General features: G+C 35.7%; 1 protein-coding gene across 3 annotated transcripts in view; it reads right to left on the bottom strand.

Moving 5' to 3' along the window:
• Positions 1-13,644, bottom strand: part of USP9X (ubiquitin specific peptidase 9 X-linked) — a 96,293-nt gene that overhangs the window by 41,278 nt on the left and 41,371 nt on the right. For all 3 annotated transcript variants that reach the window (XR_009276029.1, XM_058825761.1, XM_058825762.1), the window contains exons 12-16: positions 13,025-13,231; positions 12,062-12,198; positions 6,858-6,991; positions 2,510-2,597; positions 609-951 (exon numbers count right to left, since the gene is read on the bottom strand). Coding sequence is in view for 2 of the 3 variants with exons in the window: in XM_058825761.1 (XP_058681744.1) it covers positions 609-951; positions 2,510-2,597; positions 6,858-6,991; positions 12,062-12,198; positions 13,025-13,231 (909 nt within the window). In the remaining variant the exon portion in view is untranslated. The remainder of the gene's footprint in view (positions 1-608; positions 952-2,509; positions 2,598-6,857; positions 6,992-12,061; positions 12,199-13,024; positions 13,232-13,644) is intronic.

The following is a 13,644-nucleotide window of genomic DNA, read 5'->3' as shown; positions in this document are numbered from 1 at the left end:
CAGTTTAAATACTGATGGTTTTCACCAACAGATTTGGCAAGCTTCAGGAAGCTTCAACCTTCCTATTGAAAAGGAAGGTTCTATACATAGAGAACAGATGGTTATATGGAATCTATAGATCCTAGAAAACCACCATACTTAGCCAAAAGGTTGTGGTTATAGGAGGAAGAATCAAATCAGCAATCACTTGGTCTGATCTAGAATCACTCCAGTTTATCACACTAGAAGGAATACCATGGAATAGCTTAATGAAGTGCAGGAAACAAAGCTTCATTATAATGTGCATGTGAAAAAAAAAGAGAACTCTACAGATAATTCACCTGGAAGGATCTTCTCTTCTTCAATAGTACTGACAAATTTTTAATTTCATGTGCATACATAAATGTACTTATGTTTCAAATAACTTTCCATTTAACATCAGTCTGCAAAGTTACCAACTTGCATACTTGCTGGGAAGGCAGTGGAGTCAAAAGCCATGAATTTAGTTGGAAAAAGCAGATTTTTGTAATTTCAGTCCATTACTAATAAATGGCACATTACTAAAAGCATAAAGAGACCGAGAAAGTCTTAGCAGTTAACCTTTCAGATGCTTCCTTCAATTAACTCACCCTCCAAAGGTAGTCTAATCCTATTAATTCCAGGTCATCCATCATATAGGCTCGTCTCTTTGCTACAAGCTTTCCTTCTCGACAGTTCACAGCTTTGAAGAAACGTTCAAAACATTTCATTCCATTTTCTGTTAATAGGGAAGGATCCAGCTGAAGCACATTATTTTCAAAGAAGTCCTTATTAATGTCAGGGTCTAAGTCTGGTTCATCCCCCATTAGTTTGGAATACCATTTAAAACAGGCTTCGCGATCACAAAGATAAACCGCATTTTCTGCTAAACACTTCCATATCTGCTTCGCCTGAGGGGCACAGAGCCACAGCTGGCCATCCTTCAATAAAAATCTTGAGCAAAACAAAGAGACAATTAACAGCACTGTCTAATACACAGCCAGAGTTACAATTCAGTAAAAAGTACAAAGTTGGATATGCACATTATACATGTATATATCACACGTATGAGAACTTCATTTACATCATCAGTCCACTCATAATCAGCTCCATGATATCTTAGTAAGTTTGAATGAATCAAGACCAATCAAATCCAAATACACAAAAAAACCAAGCATTGTTTCCATTTTATATACAAAGAAATGCACACTTCCTAATGCACACTATTTAGTTTAAAAATCAGGTAACGACATATGAGAAAAAATTAATTCTGCAATGATTCACTATGTTTTAAGACCTGATCTAGTAAAATTGCAAAAAAGGTATCAATAGCATGGAGCAGAGCCAGAAGCAGAAATCAATGAACTGGAAATTTTCCCTTTTATTTAAGCAAGTTTTTAATTTGTGTTATTATGAAACAATTACTAAGAACTTCAATTCAGAGAGCTAACACTAAGGAGGCTTCAGGAGGAACAAATAATAATCAAAGTTCTTTAGATTAATTTTTATTATTAGTTTTTTTATGTATAAGAAATCAGGGACTGAGTTATGGCACTGCTTTTCAGAAATTGCTACATATATTCTACATTTGACATCCATGGAATTTCATAAATTTCTCTACATTAAGAAACAGTGAACTTAAATCTAAGGAAGTTACAGTTTGGAACATGCAGGGGTGATACATTAAGTGTGCTATCCATGTGCTATTGTATAATTTCATTAAACAGTTAACACTTCAGTTTAGTTAATGAAAATTCTCAGTAAAATTTTAAAAAGTAAAAGAAAATCTCCTTTACAAAATAAGGAAGAAATAATTCAAACATAACAATTCAAGTATTTTTACTCATTTAATACAAAGTTAAAACCAAGCAGGAAAAAGTTGAGAGAGACTCAGCCTAAAAAGTATCAGCATTCTGCAGCTCTATGATGAGCACAGATTTCCTGATGCTTTTTAGGCTTTGTCATTTTACTCCAACAGGAGCTGGCCAAAATCATCCAAATAATTTTTTTATTGTGCTTTCTTTCTGGGGCTCAGTTGCTGCCAACACATCATCACTGACTGAGGAAAGTATGTGTCAGTTTATGATCATGGATTTAATTCTGGTGTGATACAAGTAAGGACACAGGGCCACATCCCTACTTGGAATACTTTAAATTTTAAACTAAGTTACCCCAAGAGGAATGTAACTGTATCCATCACACACTGTATTTCAGTCAGTAAGGTTCTGCACACAGACAGGGAAAAATACAAATCTTAGTGCAGAATAAGAGCCTTGGATTCCAAATAGTCTAATAAACTTTATTTCATATATCCAACAGCAGCATAAAAGCCCTCCAGGAAAAGAAACAAACCAAACCAAAAACATTCTATGTATTTTTGCATCTGAGTTTTGAAAGAAGTTAACAAAACAAATTAAAGCTATAGAAGAGAGAGAAATGCAAATTGTATTTCTTCAAAAAGCATTCAAAATATTCCTAAAGAAGTTAAAGAAACGTTCAAGGTAAAGCTCACCGTAAAAAGTTCAGTCGCTCCTGCACCTCCTGCACGTGGCTGTAGCGGCTTCCTGGTCTCACAGTCTGAGGATCATACTCACCATGCTCTGCAAATACAACACTTCATTAGACAACACACCCAGAAAAGTGATGCTGGCTCCAGAAGACAGGGGGTGTTTGAAGACTTGGTACTCTGAATATAATCCAAGCCCAGAACATTTTCAGTGAGGTGTGTGAAAAGAGTTTTCAGCAGTCAGCCCCCAGTTAATGCTTCTCCTATGCTAAACACAGGCAAAGACTCCTGAGGTCTATAATCAAATCAACAATTATGTGCTCATTGTTCAGAAGAGTGAAAGTGCTACAGAACAATTATGACCTTGCACTCTACTTATTCATATAATTTTTTCCTATTTTCAAGTAGTCAGTTTGAAGTCAGAAGTCAGTTGAAAATAGAAATATACCAAGCATATAACTCAATTATCCAGTGCTTTTTTCCTGAGGATGCTTTAGTTTTGTTAAACAGCATCTTGTCCAAAATTTCATTTCTCTGTTTTCAGGCTTTTTCCACTCCAGAGGAAATCATTACTCCATTTCTTTACCACCTTTATACACAGCTATGCACACAACATCACTCAGAGGAATAAAGTATAAGACAACTTTATGTCCTGCAAGTTTCCAAACATAAACCCCAAATGCTTGTAATACTGACAAGCTCGAAACGGAAGTCATCTTTTGAAAGTAAGGCATGAAGTCAAATTTTTACCTGCATTTTGTCAAAGTTCATAATAATATTTTCTTAACAAACAGCAATTTTGTTCACAAGAACAAAATTTTGGTGTGGTTTTGTTTGGTGGTTGGCTGTTGTTTAGATTTTTTTATTTAAAGGGATACAATCTAGATCTGCACTTGCATTACCTTCATCTGTATCAGCAGTATTTCATCATGACACATTCATTGTGACAGCTCCATTATAAACAAATTAATGCTTTATTTTTATTTGCAAAGATGTACAGATTGCCTTTAACTAAGGTGACCCAGCCATGGCAGACCATCTCATGACAACATCAAGACTAACACTAAAATTTATCTTCAGAGCTGAAAATTAGTATCTCTTATTACATCAGGCAGGGGCAAAAATAAATACATCAGTGCTTCAAAATAAAGAGAAAAATAATTGTGATAAATACTCCTCTCTATATCCAAGTGTAAAAGCTACACTACCTTAAATATTGAGTGGCAGGGGAAACAGAAGACCAGTAGTTAATTAATGTCTGCAAAACTGAAGATATTATGTTCCTCAGAAATCCTTAAAAATTAAATCATAATTTCCATGAAATGATCTTAAATGAGCAATTAGCAAAAGGAGAAATGTGGAAAAGAATCTGAAGAAATAATATAAAAGTATGTAAACAAAAATTATTTAAGAATAAGTAAAATATGCTGTGTCTCCATCAGAAAAATTATGCTGTGTCTCCAGCATAAAAAAAATCAGAGTAAATAAGCATATTGCAGAGAAATTAAAATAGACTACTTGAAGTGTTGGGTGCTGAGGGTGGGTTTTTTGTTTGATTTTCATTTGTTGAGGGGGAGGTGCTGGTGTTGGTTTATTTTCACAGTGGGAACTACCTGGGCTTTTTCTTCCTGACTAAAGTTTAATTCACAGACACAACATCAATAGTGGCAATGACAAGAGAACTCAAATCCAGCCAGCTGCAGACAGGGAGTGCAGATGTACTTCAGAATTCTGAAAAACTCTGAACTACAAAAAAATTCTACTTCCCTAAATATTTTCTCTATCACATTCTTTCTACATCTCCCAGATTTATTTTCCACTCTGTACATCCCACAGCAAGTCAAAGTGTAATCTCCTTAAAAATTGCTCTTATACACTGGAGCAGAAAACAGCTGGTTGAAAATTTAAGTATAATTAGTGATAAACACACACAGAAGATCATATGATACACTTTCTACAAAACCATTTCATTAACACTTTGGACTTTTTATTACTGCAGAAAAAGAGAGATAAAGGAGAATTAAAATTTTCAAAAGATCTTTGATACATCTTTGAAAAGATGAAACTGTGACCTCCTTCAGGACTACAAAATCCACAAGCAGTTGTCTCATCTCATGGAGGACTTTGCAGAGCTGAAGGAAAGGATGAGTTCAAGAGAAGGAAAAACCACAGAGCATGGAAAAAATTCAGAAATATAGAATAGGCTTCCCTTTAATCCTAAAAGGGCAAACATATTAAAGGGGAGTATCCCAGAAAACACTATGCATTAGTGAATAACAGACTAGAAACACTGCTTTCCATCACCAAACACAACTAGGGAAGACTTCAAGGAAAACAAACATATGGCAAATTCAAAATGAATTTTAAAATATCCAAATTACATAGCAATTGCAGTGTTAAGTGCCAAGAATATCTGTCTACAACTGGATTTTTTATTTCTATGGCATTTGTATGACCTGTGCTGTTTGTATCTTTGCCTTGAATTTTCCCCCTCTGTCTCATTCACCTTCTCCAGCCAAGCTTAATTCTACAGCTTCCAGTTCCTTCTGATTTCACATGCATAATCTTCTTTCTTCCCTTTTCATTTATTCCCTTTCATTTATGTAGCCCCCTGATATATTTTCTCCCCTTCCATGAAGGCATGGAAGACAAACATCACAGTATTCTATGTTCTGCTCTATTTAGTATATAAAACTGAAAATTAAAGAGTTTTTGCACAGGAGCTGTGGATTACAGTCTGAGCACAGTTATCTGGAACATGAGGAAGATCTCCTGGTTGCCCTTAATAACGTAATAAAGTGCCTAATAAAAAAACCCACACTATTATTCTTCTGCTTCTGTACTCTGATACAAATGAGAAGTTCTACAGCAGCTTCATCTCAAGAAAGAGCATTTTAATTGCTTTGTAATTAGATTAAATTTAAACCCTTTACACACTTGTAATTCCTACTGCATTGAAGATGTTTGTATCACTGCTTAACTGAGTCACTACAGCTGGGGAGGGGCAAGGCAATGTGGGTTTTTGGGAAAGGAAAAGAATCATGCAAGTCATCAGCCTAATTCTTCTGCCCTCAACAATTTGATATGTAAACAGTATTTTCAACAACCTTTTGGCTTGAAAATTAAAAAATAAGATAAATTAAAAATAGTTCCTACACTAATACTGAAAACAGACCAAATAATTTAGTATTATTTTAACATTATTAGTGCAATGTTATAATTAGTTAAGGTACTTAAATTAGGGTAAACCACTCCATGTACTCCTGAATGGAGAAATATAGTAGTATGTAGATTTAACTGAATGTTATTCTCACTGGCCTACACCTTGCTGAAGTGACCATCTTCACAGAGCACCATTATTTACACAAGTCCATGTATGCATGTATTTTGGATAACTCCTATAGAAAATACATTATATATATATATGTATATTTATAAAAATTACTCCAAAACACATGAATTCCAGAAAGGCCACTTTCCTGTGCACTGGTAGCTACAAGCTCTCCCATGTGCAAATATCCTGTCCTCCCTGAATGACCTACATTGAATCCCTGCAGAACATCCTGTGTTATTTCTGAGTTGCAACAGAAAGGCTGCCAGGCTGATATGAGGCCAGGGTAGAACAGTCCTTGGTTCCAGTCAGTAAAGTCAGTGGTGGGGAAGGAGGAGTGTAAATCTCCTCCTTTCACTTCTGTTGGTGTAATTTTATATTTCAAGAACTGTGGTCCAGTGTACCAAGTTTCCTGGCCCACTATTCTCCTTAATTTCCATGCTTCTACCTCAGCAGCTAAAAGTTAATCCAGAGTAAGAGGGTAAATTCACCAGCAAAGAGCTGGATGTAGCCTAAAATACAAAAATACTGACACAATGTGCTGCCAATAACAAACATAGTGAGAGAGCCTGAACAGACGTGGGAGTTACACAGGAAAATGAAATGGTATCCCTGTGGTTTGAAGTCCTTCTCCCTGCCAAATTCCAAATATTGGCTGCAAAATGAGGTGATTAAAAAACTTGTCAAAGGAGCCTTCAAAATTCAAAACTACAAGTTTACTACTAGAACCTTCCACAAAAAAAACTAAGTAGGGCAAGATGATTTTTATCAATCCACACACAAACAATGGCTGCCATGTTCTCATATTCTGCTGTAATACACACATTTTCAATTATAAAAAAGAAAAATATTAGTATTTAAGCTTTTCTTACCCAGTCAACGCAAAGGCTATTAACCCCACAGATGCTTGAAAATTAAATAAATAAACTCAATCGTTATTTTATTATGGGAGTTTACTTTTAACTCCATTTTCAACTGGAGTTCTCCTATACTCCACAAAGCAACTTTGATGTTCAAACTCACCTTTAGCATACTGCCTCATGCTTTCCATATAGGCAGAGAGGTTTTCTGCAACCAGTGTGACGAGGGCGTGATTGTGCTGAAGTTGATTGATTAAGTCATGTCGGTAAAACACGTGGGGACTTCTCTGAGTTTGACTGGAATTAAAATACAAGTGTTAGAGGAAGAGAAAGCTTTGCATCAAATAGCTCAGAAATCAATTTAAGAGACAAATCTTTGATGCAAGATCCAAATTTTCCTACAATATCTCAAACAGAACACAGATTAAGTTTCTGACAATATTTTTGTATCTTCTGATGTATCACCAGTTCTTAGGAGTTACTAAAGCAGGTCATTTATGAGGATTTTATGGTTACAAAATGTATGGAAAGCATCAGAGCAATGGGAGCAGCTCAGCCTGCTGGAGGGAGAATATCTGCAGCAAGACAGAAGATAAATAAACAACTGCTCAAAATGCACAGTAGACCTTCAACTACAGTATAACTACAATATGCATAACCCTGGTTTCTCCCACAGCCATCTGATATTATTTTCTACATTTAACATTAAAACACCAAGCAAAACTCATTACCATAGTTAAAGTACACTAGCCAATAACCCAACAAATTATTTCAATACTTTAAAAACCCCTAAAAATAGTATTGATTTTTTCCTAACAATAACTATGGGAAAATGTTGGTACAAGCAAAAACACCTGTTACACAGAGCATATAACCTAAAAGCCCCTAGAAAAATTCAAGAAAGGAAATATCCCAAATAAATAATTAGATTGATATTTGAGTGTATTATAAAGACCTGACCAAAAATGCTTCTCTTAAACAACACTAGAAATATTCAGATGACAGAAGCAAAGTACAGAGCTTGTGTCCAAGACCCACATGCCATGAACACTACCAGATTCTAGAGCCTGAGGACTCATCACCTCTGCAGAACACTCTCCAATTTCTCAACTGCTGTAGCTGTAGATCAGAGCACTGATCTTGGCTGCATAAACCAGAACTGCTCTTCCACAGCAAAGAGAGAAAAACAGAAAACAAGTGGGTGTCAGGGGGAAGAGCAGCATTTCTCATTCCCGTTCAGCTGATCCCACAGCCTGCCCTAAAGAAACAAAGATCTGATTTCCAACCTGTTCTCCTTTCTTTCAACACTTAAACAAGCAGACCTCAGAATGAGCTGAGTGGATTACAGGTAGGAATTCCACCCTTCCTGGGAAAGAGGTGTCCATACCACATGGCCTACAGCACCCCACAGCACTTCCACACCTTCAGAGAACAGTGGGGAAGGCAAGAAATCCCAGCTCCAGCATCAGCTGACAGTGATCTCTGCAGCTGATAACCACATTTCATTGTAGATGTAACAGCACAGATAAACTGATTTATTGGCCAAAGATCAATGTCCATCTGGGTTTAAAAGACAGAAGCCAGCAACACCCTGCCAGTAATTTTGTTATCTGCAACCAACAGACTTTGGGCTGCTAAGCACTGTGGTTTTCAGAAGATTAAATTTCATAACATGCAAAATTTTCTAAAATAGTTTGAAAAACACTCAAATACCCAGACATTTCTCAGACAGAAAACAAAATGGATGGAAGCATGAAAAAAGAAAACATAGAGGACTTCATAGATTCAAAATATTCTGTTTTCACTTTAAGAAACTTTCTAATTGTGTTTCATTCCATCTCCACCAACCTCCTTATGAGAATAAAGCAGCAGCAAATCCAGCAAAAGGCTGGAAGTTTATTTTAGTGGTTACCCAAGATGTTACCTCTAGACAGGGAACTGTATTCACAAAGGGTAACAGAAAAGAGAAACACTGATTATTTGGGAAATACATATGAGCAAACAACTAAAGGAACAAACAGAACCAAGATTGGGGTGCTTTGTGGAATCAAAGATATTAGAGTGTGTATTTATATTCATAATATTATGCATTTGTATCAATCTCACACAGCACAGCAAAACCAAAGCTTTATCAGCACAAGACTACAATGTTCTGTGTTAGGTATTTTTTATTTCTCTCCTTTCTCAGCCACATGCACAAAGAGTACATGCACAAGGATCCATCTTGGTTAGCAATGACTTTGAAAAGCTGAATGATTGAAATAACTAGAATTATGTGCTCTGAGTTTTAACAGTGATTGTGAGCAACACTTCCAACATTATTTTGATCCATTGCTAGGATGGACTCAAAGGCAAAATGACTGTCTTTATGCACAGGAAAAAAGCTGATTGACAAGAGCTTCTAGAATATTTCCTAGCATTAAGACAAAGTCTACATGCAATTAAAATTTTCCTTATGCATCTAAGATTAGACTAATATGACATTGTCCCTGGGACACAATAATTTAACCTTTAATATTATTACACATTAGTTACTAGACATTCATTAATGAGCAATAACTGAGGAGCTTGAAAAACTGAAGTTAACAGCAGAACTCGTATTTTCATTGTGTTATACTCAATGCATACCAAAAGTCAATGTGTAAAAAAGAAAATAACATTTTTAAAGAGATAACAAAGTATTTTGGATTATGAGAAAGGACATAGCTAGAATGCTTATTTGTTAGAAAAATACTGGCAAACTGGCAAAGGCAAAATTCCAAACAATTTAAATGGAATAAAAAGAATTATTTATCTACACATATAACTCACCCAATATAATACTACATATGTAACTCAGCTTTTGAAGATGACAGTTGTGCCAACTGAACAAATGCTATGTACCACTAAAAGAGTGCAGATTATTCAGATGAAAAATCTAAATTGCAGCAACCAATTCCCACAAATTCCACTACTTAGGGTAAAAAGTGACTTGAAGCATCATTGTTGCCCTAAAGCACTCTGAAACCACTGAACTGTCAGTGTTCAGTTAATTCTCTGGGCAAGTAATTTAAGAGATTGGTCTTCTACTGCTCAGGTAGATACAGGTCAAACTTAAGCATTTGATATTGGTCTACAGGAGGCTCTACCACCCAACACAGAGAGAATTATGATGATTATTTGTAAACTAAAGGTCAATATTATGAGTAATAAAGGTGACTATTCCTAAGTATTAATAAGCATCATTGCACCAATAAGAGTCCTTGTACTTACATAAATATTATTTTCTGTTGCAATTCTGGTTAAGCTGAACTTCCTGATACATGTAGCATTTCTTTGTGATCAGGGAGCTAAATTTTGCCACAGCAATTGTATAACCAATTCATCACTTTGTTCAACTGCATGAATAACTAGCAACAATTAAAACCTCCCCCTCAAAAGAATTTCTACAGTGCCAATGGCATAAGATAATTTATACAGATTTTTGCCAAGAATCAGCAGCACTTCCTGATCTGGACTGAACTTTCCATTGGCAGTGGCAGTCAGCTGACCCACCTCAAAAGAGTAGCATAAAGAATATGTGCTCTGTGACATGTTTTTGAGGCAGCTGTCACAAATACCTGTTTGGACTTATTTTCACTCCAAATTCTAGAAGGATGTTAAAGTTTTAAGTCAAATAAGGGAAGCTGATAGGAAGAGGTATTGTATGCATGCATTACAGTTTCCAAACTGTATCAATATTAAGAGTTATGAGAAAACTCAGACGAGTGGAAAGTCACTGATTATTTCAAAGCTGTGTTTGCACATTTCCCAGTCACCTGGGCAGTAACACCACCTGACTAAAACAACTCCTTCAACAGTATCTTGCTAACAAAGCATTTTAAGTTAAGTTCCTTGATTGAATCTTTTAATTATAAGTTCACTTTCCTGACATATTTGTTTTCAAATTCAGCATAAAAATAAGGTGCTATTACGTACTGCAATGCAGACTGCTGTGAAATCTGAGGAAGATATGGTCAGATAAAAAAAAAAAAGAGGAGAGACATTCAAACCATTTAATTGTACATAGACCATACAGGAAACCTACACTTCCACAATCAAAAGAAGTTTAGTTCCTCCCAAGATTACTTTGGAGCAGAAACCTAAATCAGAGCCTTGAATGCTTGAAGTGCCTCAGTAATTAATTACTTAAAGGAAATATCTTTGTTAAGGCACTGTGCTAAAAGTATTCAACTTGAATAAGTAGGTAGCTTGGTCTGCCTAGATCTTAGAGCATGAAAAAGGTTAAGGAATCCACAACACAGAAAACAGACTTTTCTGCTAATTGACAGGTAACTGTGACTTTTTTGGATAAACTTCAAACATTCATTAATGAAAAACTGCAAGGAATTAAAATATATTAAAATTTTGAAAAGTATGCTGCAAACCAAATGAATATACAGAACTCCAGAAGCCAGGAATGCAACATTATCACAGCTCCTGAAAATGCTATCAGTAAGACGAGAGTGTTGTGCAAACTGCAGCTTATTTTCCTCAGCTTTCCCTGATTTGATCCTTTTTGTGAGCTGACTGTAATAGCAACATTGACTTGAACACTTTATCTGCTTACAAGAATTAAAACAAAGCAATTGTGCAGCACTGATAAGCCAACAATGTTTTTCACGAGTATGTAAAAATTCTGATGTGAATACGAATACTCCTAGGGGCTCAGTCTTTTTACTGAGAAGACATTAAAAATAATTAAAATAATCATGTATACTTCAACAAGTTCAAACTGATAATGGCTTCTCATTATTTCTTCCTTTCAGAAACAAACATCAAATCAACCCCCGACAAAATAAACAAACAAACCCCCTCACCCCCATAAAAAAAATTTCTAATTTCTAATTTATTTCTAATCTATTCCATTTCGGAGAGAAAATCTGTAGAGAATTTCAGCCAGATCAGAAAGCTACCTTTGATTTTAAGCATTTGAACTAGATGACCTGCAAGAATTTATCATCAAAGAACAAGCATGGGTAGCTATGTTTGTGTATGTATGTGTGTGCATGCAGCCACACAGGCACATAAAACATATTTATGCTTTGTAAGCTAATTCCATTGTTAGGCAGGAAATTCCATTAATAACAGTAAAAGAAATCCAGATTTTCCACTAGATTACCATAAAAATTATTAAAAACATGTATGAAGATGCAGTTAATGCTCTCTTACCAAACTTAGGTGTCTGATTTTTTAGACACTATTTATACACACTAGAACAAACTCAAGACCATCTTCCAACACAGGTTATGGTTTTACCTAGACTTTCCAAACCTCTTGCAAAAAAAAATTTGATTTCAGCCCATCCAACTTTCAACAGACAAAATTTTGTCTGAATCCCATTCTTACCTCAAGTTCTGTGGTGCTTCACCAAACAAACTGCAAATTTCTCTAATTTGTTTCAGTGCAGGAATGACCCATTTGTCGTTTGTGCGAAGCTCTTCTATAAAGCGATCTATCCACTGGATCTTCTGTGTGTCTCGATCCTTAGAGAACAGCAGTTTATCATCAAAATCAAGCATATTGCACAACTGTCCCAATTCCCTTTCTTTGTGTCCAACATGGAGCACTCAAAGGTCAAACAAATACTGGATCACCTGAGTTTTGAAGCATGAAAGCATAACAGAGGTGTCTGAGCAGCACTACACGCTGGCAGAAGCTACCAGTGTGTTACCAACTCCCTGCACTCAAGCACTACTTATTTAACAAGTGTTTAAATAATTTCCTTTCTTCTTCCATTTATTTCTACTCACTGTCATAAAACAATGAGAAACTGTTTCTTAACAAGATGAATAATGGATTCATTTCAAACCACAATTAATTACTACTCTGACAGACTTTCACAGAAGTTTGGGGAGGGAAGGAGAGTGTATAATAGTATAAAAAGGATCTTGCTAGGTCCTTTCTAACATACACAACAGATAAGGACTTACTGGCACAAAAAAAAACAACAACAAAACCCACTGAAACAAATTAGCATGAAGTTTGGGAAAAAGCAAAGGGGGTGGGGAGGGAGGTTGCTTTTCCTTTCTCCCTAGGTAGGGTTCTTTTCCAATTCTTCCAGTGTGCTAATTACAGTATATCACCAACTACAACAAGACAGGCAAACTGATGTATTACACTCTCTCTCTCCCATTAAAGCACCAATGGTGTTGATTAAAATATGTCCTGCAACATTTTAAAAGTACTAGGACGTTGATAGAACCATCCACATTTATATAAGTAACACTTTTGTTAAATTACCAAATAGCTTGAAATTTTTGTGGGGAGTGGAAGGAAACTCAGAGACTGATTTCATACTGGTTTACTCACCTGTGAACAGCTGTAATCTAAGATTTTTATATGGGCACTGAGAGCCTGGTCCATGATATCAACTGGCACATCATCACTGTGAGCCAAATTCCACAAAAGGTTCAGCACTTTGTGTGCCATCACTCCATCCTTGTCATCCTCTGCAAGGCGACGAATTAACTCCAGCAGCTTCTCACGCTGTTTCTTGCTGGCATTCGTCCAACTTGCCTAAGGCAGGATTTAAAAAAAATATTATAAAAGTCTTTTTTTAAAAATTCCACACATAACCAGCGCTGTTAACAAACAATGCAACAATAAAGTGATGCAACTACATAAAGAACTTTCCCATTAATTCCTGTCATTAATAATGAATAGCAAATTAGAGCAATACATAAGCCAGACACAACTGAAGAGCTCTTCTCTTCAGTATTATATTTACATCTACAGCATATTCACCTTGAAGCTTAAAAAGAGAGGACTCTTTATTCAAACATCACAGATGTGTTTGTAAAAGTTAACATTACCATTGACAACTGCACCAACAATCAGAGTGGGCTCAGCTGTTTCTTTTAAATGCTTTTACAAAAGTGCTTACACTTAAAAGATTTCTTAAGTAACTTATAATCACTACATAAGTAAAA

The sequence above is a fragment of the Ammospiza caudacuta genome, chromosome 2, assembly GCF_027887145.1.
Source record: "Ammospiza caudacuta isolate bAmmCau1 chromosome 2, bAmmCau1.pri, whole genome shotgun sequence".
In the NCBI taxonomy this organism is placed as follows: domain Eukaryota; kingdom Metazoa; phylum Chordata; class Aves; order Passeriformes; family Passerellidae; genus Ammospiza; species Ammospiza caudacuta.
The sequence above is the reverse complement of the archived record's forward strand: the minus strand, read 5'-3'. Positions and strand labels throughout refer to the sequence as shown.